The sequence below is a fragment of the Nannobrachium achirus genome (assembly GCF_963921795.1).
Source record: "Nannobrachium achirus genome assembly, chromosome: 15".
Lineage (NCBI taxonomy): Eukaryota > Metazoa > Chordata > Actinopteri > Myctophiformes > Myctophidae > Nannobrachium > Nannobrachium achirus.
In genome coordinates, this window is record NC_137822.1 from 41,423,302 (window position 1) to 41,438,198 (window position 14,897).

Sequence of the window (14,897 nt, forward strand, 5' to 3'; positions counted from 1 at the left end):
GCTCTGGTGAGGTGCAGATCGGTGACATCAGGGTGTGCAGTGACCACTGGGATGACCAACATTCACACATAGTTTGCCAAGAGAAGGACTGTGGCCGTGCTGTGTCCTTTGAACAACATACAAGAACTGGGTCAGATGTTTACCACGTCCGTTGTCTGGGCTCTGAGTCCAGTCTTGGGCAGTGTGAGACGGTCTGGGGTCGGTGTGTTGAAGGACCGGTGTCCGTCTACTGTTCAGGTCAATGCTTTTATTTACATGTGATAAGAGACACTCTTCTGATTTGTTTTTGTAAAGAATGTCTGCAGAAGAAGGCTCATTTTAGCATGTTGTATGTTATATACTGTAGTAGCTACTGTATTCTATATCACGTTGTTTTTTGACACAATCTTTTACTTCAGTATTCTTTACTGATGTATTATTTTCTAATGAAAAAAGAGAAGAAATACATTTTCTGTAAAACAGGCATTTTGGACATTGAAGTGGATAAAGACCTATACAGTAGGAGTAGGGTCTGTAGGATATTTTTTGGATTTTATATCAATTGAACCCATGGTCTTATTTCCACATTTTCAGACATAATAGACAATGTCTTAGAATTGAGACCAGATCAGTTTTTTATTTTCATTTGAAAAAGTTTGGATGCAGCCATGTTTCCACATGACAGGAAATAAAGCAGAGGTTTTCATTTCACTTATTACAGACAGCATCAGGTTCAGAACCACAGAGAAGTGTGGAGGCACACTTAGTGTCCATTACCAAGATGAGTGGAAGCAGCATGTGTGTCCTCTAAATGTAACAAAGGACATTAAGAACCAGCTGTGCAAGGAGCTTGGTTGTGGTGAAGTCATGGAGAACATTAAGACAGATGTGAACTCCACAAAGGAGGTAAACAACTGCTTTGTTTTGTCAGACATCTGTTCACTCCGTTCTCTTCTGTACATTATTTTGTGTGAAAGATGTTTTTGTGTTTAAACATTCCTGACTTTAAACAAGGTGGACAAAACTATCAAACACTAAAAAGTAGGTTTTCATTTTGACTTTAGGACCTGGAAATGACTCTGGTTTGCACAGAAAATCATTTGAACATCAAAGATTGTGTCCACCGGAGGTCTTGTAAGAATGTCCAACCAGCTGAGATCTATTGTGATTCCCTTCCTCCTCCTCCACCAGGTACATACAGTATACTTTCATAAACAGTTCACTAATCTATAGTGAAGGCACCACAACTACTTTCATCATCAGTAACAACTCATACTGTCAAACTAAATTAGTATTGTTTTCCTTTTCCTTTCCTTTCATTTGTTGTGATTTTACCTGTCCTGACACTGATGAGTGAACACTAACTCCCCAATATATATGTATTCGTCTTTATTTATTCTGCCACTTTTTCTGGCATTCTACTCCAGCCACATTCTTTGAGCGAGAATTGAGCTAGAGTTTTGCTTGTACTTTTCTTTTTTACAATCTTTAATATTGTTTTAGATTAAAAAAAGATTCCTCTTTTCTAGTTTGTTTTGTTCAAACAACAAAATGTAAATTAACTACACAAAGTGATTTTCAGAATTTGATCCTAAATCAGTCACCAGGATTGTCTCAGCCCTTGTGATTGTGCTGCTGCTGATTCTCCTCAGCCTGTGTGTGAGAAAAACACTTGCCACTGTTAACTGTGAGTAACGTTATATTCATGTAATCTATTTAAGTGGTTGATGGAAAGATTATTATATTCCATATGAATAGACAGTTTCCCCCAAAATATTAAAGTACTCGCTGACAAGAAATGAGTCCACACAGTGTAAGTCCGTTTTTCTGTTATTTATATTGAAAGAATAGCTGAGTTCAAATTGTGCAGTACAGCAAGTATGTTCACCCATCGTTGCTTCTCTGACTATACAAAACATAATTTCACAGATATATGGAGTTACAGAATACATTAGTCCCATTCGGATTGGACAATTAAACATAACAATGGATATCAGATGTTTTCGTGTCGTTGGGCCCAGTTGCAAGGCCAGATCTTATGGCTTGGCAATATCATTTTGTTATCTTTGTCCTGGGCTTTATGACCTGCAATGGACAGATCTCATCACGTGCATTAGTTATTTGTCCCAACACAGGATGGCATTGACATTTAACACTGAAAATGATATCTATACCATGTTAAACATAATAACAGGAACATATTTTAATCAATTATCTTAACAGTGGTTGACATAGTATAATTATTCTCTTTTATATGAACTGTGTCAATAGCCTCCTATAATCTGTTATGTCAATGGTGTGTGGGTGTGTGTGCGACATGTTGTTAAAACATTTTTATCCTATATAATAATAATTATTATTATTACATTAATGCTGCATATATAAAACAGTAATATATATATTATTTTCTTTCACCAGTAGTTTCTAATTGTGTCTATTGTGTCATCTATAGTAAGACAATCTTCACAAAGAGACGAAGGGGATGAAGGTGTTGAATATGAGGAGATTGGCATCACTGCAAATGAAATGAAAGTCTTGGATCAACTTGGTGAGTGATATTTAAATGAAATGAAACCTCTTATTGAAAACTGCTTAAGAGTGAGATTAGAGTAAACGGCATCAACAACACTAGTCAACAATGATAGGGAAAATAGTAATAGAAACTAGGAACTAGGATTCTAACAATGCTTGCATCTGTCTAAACAACATGATATCTATATAACCTAAAGTTAATTCTAAACTCTAGGATACCTGGTAAATAATGGAGCAGCAGTAGCTCAGGGGTAGAGTGGCCGGTAGAGCGGCTGGTAGAGCCAGGAGCCTCGGATCGAACTCGATCCCGGGTGTCGACCCCAGAGTTAGCAAGACTCTGAACCCCTAGTTAAATTGCTCCTGATGTGCTGGTTGGTGGTTGCATGGTTTCCTCTGCCATCAATGTATGAATGTGTGTGTGTGAATGTGTGAATGTAATGCACAATCATTGTAAATTTACAATGATTAAGGCTTTGCTTAAAAAGCACTATATCATTTAAACATTTACCATTTACAATGAACCATGCATCTGTCTAAACATCATATTAACTAGTAAATACCATTCTGTACTATGCAGCAGTCATAGCTGAATCATTAGAGAGCACGCCTGCAGAGCCGGAGAGCCCGGTTGTCCCAGGCCATGAATATGAGGAGATTGGCATCACTGCAAATGAAATGAAAGTCTTGCATCAACTTGGTGAGTGATCAGTCAGTGTGTATTTTGTTATTTGAATTGTCAGGCCAAGATTGTTGTTTTTGTTTAGAATTATTGTGCTGCTATGTTCTTGTCATATTGAAAGGATAGTTGTTGTTGTTATTTAGAGTTCTAGTTCTACTGTATGTTCTTGTCATGTTGTTTAGAGTTCTATTTCTACTGTATGTTCTTGTCATGTTGTTTAGAGTTCTAGTTCTACTGTATGTTCTTGTCATGTTGTTTAGAGTTCTAGTTCTACTGTATGTTCTTGTCATGTTGTTTAGAGTTCTAGTTCTACTGTATGTTCTTGTCATGTTGTTTAGAGTTCTAGTTCTACTGTATGTTCTTGTCATGTTGTTTAGAGTTCTAGTTCTACTGTATGTTCTTGTCATGTTGAAAGCAGGATGGAGGTCAGAGAGGTCAGAGGTCACTGTGAACCCTGCAGGAAGTACTTCCTCCTTGTCTGATGATGTCATCCATGAGGAGGAAGTGACCGTGGTCCACAGCCCACAACCTCTCCACACCAACACTCAACATGCAGGAAAGTTGGAGCAACTGTTACTGTTGTCTTTATGAAAGTATTGATTGATTTAATATTTTATCAGACAAAAATGAAGAACAGTACAAGTATAGTCAATACAAAGAAATGTAGTACAAGTACAGTTAAACACCCTGACTAAAAGGAACACCCCAAATAAGTCCTTTTACTGTCTTGTTTGCTTTGGAGGTCCTTTGTATTCAATTCATGGACATAGCAAATAACACACAATGAAAAACATAGTCTCCCCATGCCTTTTGGCCTGGTGGAGACAATAATAACTAGTCCATACCCGGTGGAAGATATGAGCAGTGAGCACCCAAAGTATATGCAGAGTTTGGCTTATGTGCTGTGCACACAAACAAAGAGTAGCTAGCTCTACATGCAAAGTTCGAGCACTGTTACTTTTATTTCTATGAAATCAAACAATTAATAACAACAATAATAAATGTGTGTGTGTGTGTGTGTGTGTGTGTGTGTGTGTGTGTGTGTGTGTGTGTGTGTGTGTGTGTGTGTGTGTGTGTGTGTGTGTGTGTGTGTGTGTGTGTGTGTGTGTACAGATGCAGTGATCTATGAGGTAGAGGATCCACAGCAGGTGTATGATGACGTGGACACCAACCCTGACATCACAGCTGAGCTCCAAGATGACGCCAAACCTAGAAACACCTTGTACCACCTCTGGATGAGACTATCAGTCTTAGTGCTAATATTATTATTATTGGCCTTATTATTTTATTTATTTTTTATTTTAATTGTTATTTTTAATCAAGTTGTTGTGCTATTATTATTGTTATTATTAGTATTATTATTATTATTTTGTTATAGTTGTTTTTATTTTACTTTTATTTAAGTTTTTTTTTTTTTTTTTTTGTAAAACCAGGAGCAGCAAGCTGGTGGTGGTTCGGTTAGCCTCCGATTAGGACCAGCAGCCTCTTTGTGGCTGTCAGCCCCAGGAGGAAGAGTCTTCTTTGTGGGATTGTTTGCCCAATCGCTGAATCATCATTCAACATCAAAACATTAGGCAAGAGAGGAATACGTATTCCCATTACCTCTGATAATATTTGGGAGACTCTCAGCCAAAAGGAATTCACATCTGGGCGCTCCCACATCATATCCATATATGTTCCCGGTTTGTTATTGTTACATAGTGTGCAAATGGGTGTTGTACAGAGCTGGAGTTGTTTTTATTTTGTATTTTTATGTTTTATTCTTTTTTTAACTAACCTTTCTACCGCCATTCCCTTTAGAAAATAATGACATAGAAAAGTCCAGTTTTAAACAAAACAGCATAATAGCAAATAAGCATGACCTTCTATTCAGTAACAGTTGTGCTATGTCTGTATTTATTTATTTATTTATTTAATTTGGTTCAACACTTTTTACAGACTAGCAGGTTCACACAAAGTGACCTTATCCAACAACCAAGCAGTTTTAGACGTGTTTTCTTTAATGTTCTGAAATGTTATAGATACTTTTATTGCCACTGTATATACAATCTGTTCCATTGAGAAGCACCTGTGATTGTTAAAAAGAAAAGAAAAAAGAAATCCATACCAACAAGACTTTAGATGTATGCTGGCACTTTGAAGTTTGAAGATAGTGTATGCCTCCATGACATGACATGAGTGTGTTTTTGTTTGTAAATATTGTATATTTTTTAGGACATAATAATATGCATTTAGTTTTTGTATGACAAGTATACTTACCCTTTACAAAGCCAGAGTGCAGTAACTGCATTTTTGGTGAAAAATAGTTAAATAATTGATGACTGTTTTATCTTGTGACAAAGTTTCTATTCAGTTTTATCAGAGTTAAAAATTGCAGTTTAGAGAAAACCCAACTCAAACCCAAGGCAGACTGCAGTAACTTACTGTCTACTGCCATTGGTTTTAGATCTATGATTTTTTAATATATGATTATGAATATGATTGGTTTTCTACAAGCTGGTTTCTGATCAAATGTTACTAATTTAGAAAAGCAGAGACCGTTTTTTTCCCCCAACTTCCTAATGAAGCATATTTTTGTATAAAATTGTGTTGTGTTTGTATGGCAGTAATACATATTTTCTTCATGTTGGAATTTATTTTACAGTGTTACTATAATCCATGTTGTATTCTTTTTATACTTTGAATATATTGCAAGTTTTTATTAGCAGTAGTAGTATTACCATTAGTATTATACTTACATAAAGAAATGAATCAATTTGAATAAAAACAGATATATATCTACATTAAATGTAGTTGCTATTGATATAAGTTAATAATACACATGCATGTTCAAATATTAACCCTTGTTAAAAAAAAGCAAGTTGTCCTTTGTAGATACAGTAATTATTTTGAAAGAAAAACTGTGCTACTCTCACACGATAGCAGACTGTAGATGAAACTGTATTCATGTTCGTATACTCAGGTAGGCTATGATGATTGATTGATTAATTGATTGATTTTCGTGTCCTGTGTTACAGGCAGTATGTTTTACAATATTCAAATCATACATTCAGTTTTATACATTTTCAGATTATACAGAGTATTTTGTCTTCTCTCCCAAGCTTGACAAAATCTGAATATAAGTAGTCAAAGTGCACTTGCTCTGTTTCACAGAGACTATAGACCAAACAAACAATCTATCCACAGTTTAAATATGGTAAATAATACACTCAATCCAAAGTGGATAATGAGGAATCATTGTATGGCACTGTGACTGCAGTTGCTTCATTTTGCCATGAGATGGCAGAATTGACCATCAAAGCCACCACATCATCATGATGACTGGTACAGGTCAGTGTGCCAGAGATAAGGATGGTCCTTCATGCAGCATCAGAAAGGTTGATTAAGTTGTAGGCCTACCTCATCATATTTAGTGCCCACTCTTCTTTAATGCCTACCCTTATGAGGTGCCCACTCCTATTTAGTGCCCACTCCTACTCTTTAGTCCCCACTCCTGGTTGCATGAGAGTTCAATTCACTCACCAATTGGCTGTATTGCTTTGATTCACTGACACATTAACACAACATGCAGCATGGATGTAAATAAAGATGCATATTGTCCACAATGGAGTAGATTAACAAATCCTCCTAAATGAATGCAAGAATGTAAACCACTGAGGATGACTTGTAGATCTGATAAATTGACCAATGAAGTAAAGTTAAGTGTCAGTCAGTGTTCATTATCTCCAGGTGGAATCAACCTTCATAGATACAGTAAAGGTAACTTTACTGTGTTCTTTTCTTTCTTTCTTTCTTTCTATTAAAAATATCTTAAGAGTCCATAAAATGTCACCTCACTGTCCTCTGGGGACCCCAGAATCATGTGGGGACTCCCTTAGGGATGCCGACCCACAGGTTGAGAACCACTGAAGTGTCGATTGAGGTGCCACTGTAAAACATTGCATCACATTGTGGCGGCCCGAAATGGTCCCCGAGCCGTCGGTTTCCCCGACCCCGCAGTCCGTTGAGTCACAAATAATAATAATGCAGCATTTACTTTACTGTATATAGGCTATTATGCTGCGTTATTATTGGAAAGAAACGCACATGAGTTCTGGACGGTGGGCAAAACGCAGGAAGGTGAGCACCAACGAGAAAACCCTGAACACCCAAACAGCGTAGGCGGCGGCCTAATGTAATTCCCTGTCTGTGATTGCGCCTGGTGCGAGCTAGAGTGAGCGTGTGAATTCTGTGACACAGCGTGGATGCTGTTCGCTACCGTGAAAAAGTGTTCGTAGGCCGCCCGTAGTGGACGTTAAAGCCCACGGAAGAGGAGCCATATTGCACCCCAAGACGGACATTTAAACGACAGCACGACTCGGCGCTGGGAGATCTGTTGTTAAAGGAACAACATTGTTGGCTGTGAGTGTGATGTGTGAACTTGAACGCCGCTGAGCTCACACGGCGGGGAGGATTAACTTTATGTTGTTTGATTGGTGGTTCTTTTGGGAAAACTTGCAGCGTTCCTCGGTGAAGTGGAGTGACATTAACATTGCGTTTCGTGCATTGCGACTTGCGTGCTGCGAGCGTGTGTTCCAGGAACGGAATATTACAACTAATAGCTGTCATTGAAGTGAACTGTGTTGTAGGGGAGAGTAGGGAGACACAGGGTAAACTGAGACACCGCCTGTATCTAGGCAATGGAATACATTTGTGGTCATGTGACCGTTATATTTTCACGCGCCTTGAATTTACCCCTTGCCATCAAGGAGAGGACCTGATGGGGCAGACCTCCATTCAGAAACACCCCTACTGTGGATTTTTTTTTCCTGCATGTAAAAGTAAATGTTCTTGCTGTCAACATAATCAGCTGTTGTGTCAAAGCAAATTGATTCAGGGAGAACATTTTATATATCTTACATATTGATGAACAACCAACTTATAAATCCAGCTATCCTGAATTGATAAGAGATGTCCTTTTTCCCCAAATGTGGCGGTGTCAGTTAAAGCAAGACAATTGCTTTGGGGTAAAGCGAGACTAGGGTTGCCAACTCCCAGAGACTCAAATAAGGGACACCTTCTGGCCGCCCGCCGAAGGTGGGTGGCCGGGAAAAAAAATTATTTTGAGGGGGGTCAACAGACTCAACACGCCTGAAATGCATAGAAAACTGCATTTTGGCACAGTCACAGACACTCAGAGAGTTATACCTACGGTACAGTCACAGACACTCAGACAGTTATACCTACAGTATAACACACAATACATTACAAACACAACAGGTCTTACATCTGCATCAGGCTACATCTGCATCAGGTTACACTTACTGTAACATTGCATACATATCATAATCATAAGGAAATTAAATGCTTCAACCATACACCAGATATAGCCTATAATAAACCCATGGCTTGCCATGTAGACCTACATTTTAGTAAGATACACTTCAACTGAGGCATATGGCCTGTACATAGTCTAACACTGGTCCCCAAACACTGGGTCCCATTTGTGAGTCACAGAATTATTTTTATGGGTCCTTTAATTTTTTGTTTCCTACATTTTGTTTTCATGATTTAGTAATTTTATGAATAACTCAAATGAAAATCTAAGACATTCCATAAATTGGAAAACACATATGTAAGAAGTAGTGAAAATAGCCGATCTACAAGCTCACAACAGCTGTGCATAGTGATGTGTTGTGAGCTTGTAGATCTGCTATTTTCACTAGTTTGGGTAAATGTTTCATTTCTCTTTTTGGTCTTGGGCTAAAATGTTTTGGAACCACTGGTCAACAATATACTGCTACAGAGAAAGGGGGAACAAGTAATCTGCTTGGAGCTCTTCAACATCCAGATTCTCAAGAACCCATAGTATTTTGCCACATACAGAGTACAGAGTACAGAGTATGGTACAGACACACACAGCTCACCTGCTGCAGATGAGACTCATTCTCAGTCCCACAGTTTTGGGGCAAAACGAGCTTTGGCTAACAAACCTCATCTCACATGCAGGTACTAATTTTCGATAGAGAAATGTTAGTTGCAACTTTAGTTTTGTGTCGCCCGCGCTGGCTCGCATTCAACAACGCACAGCAGCAGAGTTCATGTTACACAAGGACTGGCGCAGCACGCACGTACGTGACGAGGCACCCCCAGGGTCCTAGAGCCCTTCACATACAGCACACACACACAAAGGCAGGCAGACGATGCCTGGCGCACGCACAGAAAAATATATATTTTATGTGCATAGTCCCTTTACCGGGACAAGCGACGTCCCTTACGGGACGCGCCTCTTTCAGTCAGAATACGGGGCGTCCCGGCCAATACGGGACGGTTGGCAACCCTAAGCGAGACACTGTCTCACATTACCCCAACATGAGGCACAAATTTAGTCTTAAACCTCTTTTTATCTAATATTACTTTTATATATGTTTTATTTTTTATGTCATAAACATTGTAGATAAGCCAAGAGAGGGGCCCATGCCCTGGTAAGCATGAACCTGGTAAACATTCCAACTGCGCCCGGTGAGCTCTTGCCGGCCCTTGAAAATCCGGGCTAGAAGGTGTAAATCTCGCACCAGGCCATACCCATATTCGCAGCAGGTCTCCAAGGTGAACAAGGCGGGTAAGGGGAAGTCGGCAAGTCAGATCTGTAACTTCGGGATAAGGTTTGGCTCTAAGGGCTGGGGAGAGAAACGGTCCTGGGCTCACGCCGTGGCTGGAGGAGCGGACGCTCCGGCACCTCCTTCTCGCCGGTGCTCTGAGCGGGGGCGGGCGGCAGCATCCGCTGTGTGTCAGCGAGCCGTCCCTCTCGGGGGGCTCAGCCCACCCGGGGAAGGTTATCAGTCGGGGAGGGCGGGCGCTGCGGGCCAGCGTGGCCCCTATCGCATCCCTTGGGGCACGGTGGTGGCCCTGGCGTGCTGCCTCGACTGGGCCTAGCAGCTGACTTAGAACTGTTGTGGTCCAGGGGAATCCGACTGTTAAAGAGAGCATCACGATGGTCCTCGACGGGTGTTGATGCAATGTGATTTCTGCCCAGTGCTCTGAAACTATGCCACAGTTAACTCATGGCCCGGTGTGGGAACACCCTGGTCCGGTGTGCTTGGCGTCTACCAGTGGCCCCCATTGATTAGTTTGACTCGGAGGGTGAACAAGTACAAATCCCCTGAGTCCTGACTGTGGGCCCCTAAGACAGGCTTGCAGTGGCGGGTAGAACTTGACTGTCCGATTATTCCATCATGCTTAACACCCAAGGAGCCAAACTCGTTCAGTGACGAGTTAAGGCCACTAGGTGTCACCATGCCAAAAGGAGTTATCTCGTCGAGAGACGAGACAACAAAGGGTTAACTGTACGTGCTGCAGCCTGCTCTCTGAATGACCCGAGTCCATGCGTCACCCCATAGCAGAGAGAGAGAGAGAGAGAGGGAGAAAATGGCGGAGGCTGGTTACATTGATTTCCATTCTACTCTGAAACATAAAAAGGGCTTTATCTATGAATGAGGTGAAAAGAACGCCAGGGAAGCAGATATCTGATTGTTTTCACAGCGACACTTTACCGCGATGGTCGGTCGCGGTTTGGATTTTAGTTTCGCGAGCTTTTGTAAACAAAGGGATTATCTTCCTCAATCGTCAGTGGACAACCACGTGCACACGCACGAAGCTTCCGAGGCTCTTCAAAATAAAGCGTGAGTGAACGGCGGCAGCAGCAACAGCTAGAAATGTTATAAACCTGAGCGTCCCATGTGTTAAAGGGATATTTCACTTTCCAAAAAACTTTTCGTCATTTTATTGTCTAATCAGGCCTTTATGAACACCCTGAACAGTTTTTAATTTGCTTCATTCAATATTTAGATATTTGATGTAAATGTTACCAGGCCCTCCTCCAGCAGGAGGCCTCCACATACACACCCATTGTAACTTCAAACATCATTTTAACCATGATAGATTCATTAAAAACACCTGTTATTTTTTCCTGTGACTCATACTACCCTCCTAATACGTGAGCAGGCCGTGTTTTTTCAATAGCTTTTTTTCATTTATTTTTAATAATACTTTATTGTATTTATTTTTTTCCATTTCCCCCCCCAAAAATTTAAAAAGGATATTGGAAAGATAACACAGCCTGCTCACGTATTACGAGGGTAGTATGAGTCACCAGAAAAAAATAATGTGTGTTTTTAATGAATCTATCATGGTTAAAATGGAGTTTGACGTTACAATGGGTGTGTATGTGGAGAGGAAATGGGCCTGGAGGGCCTGGTAACATTTACATCAAATATCTAAATATTGAATCAAGCAAATTAAAAACTGTTCAGGGTGTTCATAAAAGCCTGATTAGTTCTGATTAGAACCAAAAGTTTTTTTTAATGTGGAATATCCCTTTAACCAACTATCTACTAGATCAGTGTAGTCCACGGACTACGGTCTTAACCAACTCTATCTACTAGATCAGTGTAGTCCACAGACTACGGTCTTAACCAACACTATCTACTAGATCAGTGTAGTCCACGGACTACAGTCTTAACCAACTCTATCTACTAGATCAGTGTAGTCCACAGACTACGGTCTTAACAAACTCTATCTACTGCAGTGTAGTCCACAGACTACGGTCTTAACCAACTCTATCTACTAGATCAGTGTAGTCCACGGACTACGGTCTTAACCAACTCTATCTACTAGATCAGTGTAGTCCACGGACTACAGTCTTAACCAACTATCTACTAGATCAGTGTAGTCCACAGACTACAGTCTTAACCAACTCTATCTACTAGATCAGTGTAGTCCACAGACTACAGTCTTAACCAACTCTATCTACTAGATCAGTGTAGTCCACAGCCTACGGTCTAAACCAACTCTATCTGCTAGATCAGTGTAGTCCACGGACTACGGTCTTAACCAACTCTATCTCCTAGATCAGTGTAGTCCACAGACTACGGTCCAAGGCTCAGGATGGAGTGCTGGTCACAGGCATGAAACAAGTCTGCAGGGTAGAGGTCAAAAGGGCAGCCTCAGCAAACCCTACGACCAAATAGGGTGGAGGGTGTTCTGCCTGAAACCCGCGCCTACTGGAGGTGAATCCGGACGTAGAAAAGTCATAGTGGTCGGTACCAAAGAGTGTAGAGTACACATTCAGAGCATGTGGGAGATCGTGAACAGAACTTGAGGGCCTGCTCGCGTACCTGAGTGCTCAAAACAGCCTGAACGGACACGTAACGCTATTCCGAGGTCCCGTTGTTTTGAGGTCCCAGTAGTCCAAGTCTAACCTAGCCTGGCTCCAGCCAATAGACCCGCCCACTCTCTGAGTGAACTGCATCTCTTGGTCTGGATATGTCATATGACGAGTCTCTTGATTCGGTTCAAAGCCGTATCTTGGCGAACCGACCAATGAATTCAAAGCAAGACGGAAAAAAATCTACAGAAACAGTGGAGGGAGGGGTGGCTGCGTGGCTCAACAGAGTTCTTAATTGCTCCCTTTGAACTTCAAAAGGACTCCGAACTGCAGGCATTGATTGAGCCATACAAGTGTCGAGTAGCTCGTTAGTGATTCTCTCTAATCAGTGAAACATCAAAGACACTGACCTGTTGGGTGCATGTCATTGAGGGGAGGGGGAGGAGGGATTGTTTTGTGTGCAAAAGTCAAACACAACCCTCCCACCAGATCGCTTGTGATTGGGAATTTCAAATTTTAAATCCCCTCCCCTTTGAAATCTCAACACAATGGCTCAGGCTCAGACTCTTAAGCTCCAGCGCAGAGTCTGAAATCAGGCTAAGTCTAACCTGCCAAAGCTGGTGGTGAATGCTAACCTGCCGACGCTGGTGAATGCTAACCTGGTGAATGCTAACTCTAAACCCTAACCTTAACCCTGAACCTAATCCTAAGCCTAACCGGACTTAAAACAATCATATTTTCACTGCCTTTTGTCTTGAATACATACTGATAACTTCCATTGTTAGGAAACATCCCAAATTATTGGGAAATGTGTCCATTTTTACTGATATATCTTTTAGTCAGAGGGGAGGAAATGTAAAAAGTGTCTCAGTTTACCCCACTCTCCCCTACACAGCCAACGCTGTGATGAATTGAATTGTGTTTGTCTTGAAACATTAGTTACTAATGTAACTGGTTACTGGGGTGATCTGATGTATGATTTGAATTGAGTTATATTTTGAAACGTGATCCCTTGGTTGGTTTATTGTTTTTGCATTTGAAGAACTGGGTTATGATGAACTTGAACTTGTGATGATGATGTGACTTTTGGGCTGGTTGACAAGTTTCATTCACTTAATAGGCCTATCTGAACTTGAACTGTGTGTTTGGTTTATTTCTCAATAAGGGTTAGCCTATATTTCATATATAAATCCTTTGTGCAGTATTCACCAATGGTTTAAACTCCAGATGAGGAAGAAGTATAAGAATATTTCTCTGGCAGACAGAGTCTACCTGGCACCCCTAGGTTGTTACATATGGGAGCAGTGTAATAGAAAGTAACTTGAGTAAAGTACATTTACTCAAGTACTGTACTTAAGTACAGTTATCATTTTTTTTTCTTTCTTTTTTACTTTACTGGAGTATTTTGAATTTTCAATAGGCCTACTGCAAATACGTATTGAAAATATGCCAAATGTTAAACTTTTATGCGACTAAATGTATTGGAAGTTTAGTTACTAGTTACTTTGTAGATGTTGATTATTATTACAAAACATAATGACTTCAGATCTTAATTGACTATTTGGAAAACGGTGATCTACAAGCTCTTAATGAGTCGTGTGGTGTGACATGTTGAGAGCTTGTAGATCTCCTATATTCAAATAATTTTATATATTTTGTAAAACTTAAAAACAGGAGGTTGATAATACAGGCTTATAATTGTTCATTAGTGATGTGTTTACATTATTATTATTTTCCTAAAGAGTGTCTTGAAGACTACTGTGTTCAGGGCCTGAGGAAAGCAGCCAGAAGAGATGTGTTGACAGTTTGTAGAAGATCTGATTCTGATTCTGAGTCCATGTTAAGATCCAGTATACAGTAGAGAGAAATGGCTCTTCTAATAAATAATCACCATCAGTTTTTAAATGGCCAAGCCTTAAAATATTTTAAAACATATGACTGAGAGATCCACGTTAACAGGACCATACAAAGCATCACATTTGAAAATGTCTAAAAGAGAATGTAAATATAAGAACGACATTAATGTGTAGTACCCATAGCAGAACTACAGGGGGCTTCAGGGCAAACAACTGTGTTAGATTTTCATAGGAGTCCAGAGCCAATAAGGGTCAATGTGTGAGCATGATAGACTGATAGACTCACTGACTTCTAGGCTCACCTTCATGTGAAGTCTGTGAGGGCTTGAGGGCTGTTATGTCCCTCCCTGCAGGAAATGGACAGGGATCATCACCATGCTGGACCAAATGGACCCTTATTGGTCCATTTGGTTTCATTTGTACCAGGTTTGTTCCAAACCTGGAGACTTGACATTCAGTAATTGGTTCTTATGATCAAAATAAAACCATTTAAATGGTGTGTAAAACATACAATCTCAAATATGCCACAGACAAGGCCAAGTCTTTGCTACAGACACATTTGTCTGTGTACGGACATATTGATGGAAATGGGTAAGTCAGTGAGGGCTCAGGCAGAACCCTTCATGCACCCTTTATCTAAGTCAGCATCCATGCAGACTTATAAGGGAATTACCCACAGTTCATAGCGTGATGAGTGAGAATGAGG

The 14,897-nt window shown here is 40.3% G+C and overlaps 1 protein-coding gene across 1 annotated transcript; it reads left to right on the forward strand.

Moving 5' to 3' along the window:
* Window positions 1-1,560: 1,560 nt before the first annotated feature.
* On the forward strand, window positions 1,561-10,105 carry LOC308299859 (uncharacterized protein; the record flags this gene model as incomplete). The annotated part of the gene is made up of 6 exons (XM_080743642.1): window positions 1,561-1,666; window positions 2,432-2,527; window positions 3,089-3,208; window positions 3,609-3,743; window positions 4,301-4,437; window positions 9,767-10,105. The coding sequence occupies exons 2-6, from the start codon at window positions 2,506-2,508 to the stop codon at window positions 10,103-10,105; spliced, it is 753 nt and encodes a 250-aa protein (XP_080599768.1). The 5' UTR covers window positions 1,561-1,666; window positions 2,432-2,505.
* Window positions 10,106-14,897: the final 4,792 nt, after the last annotated feature.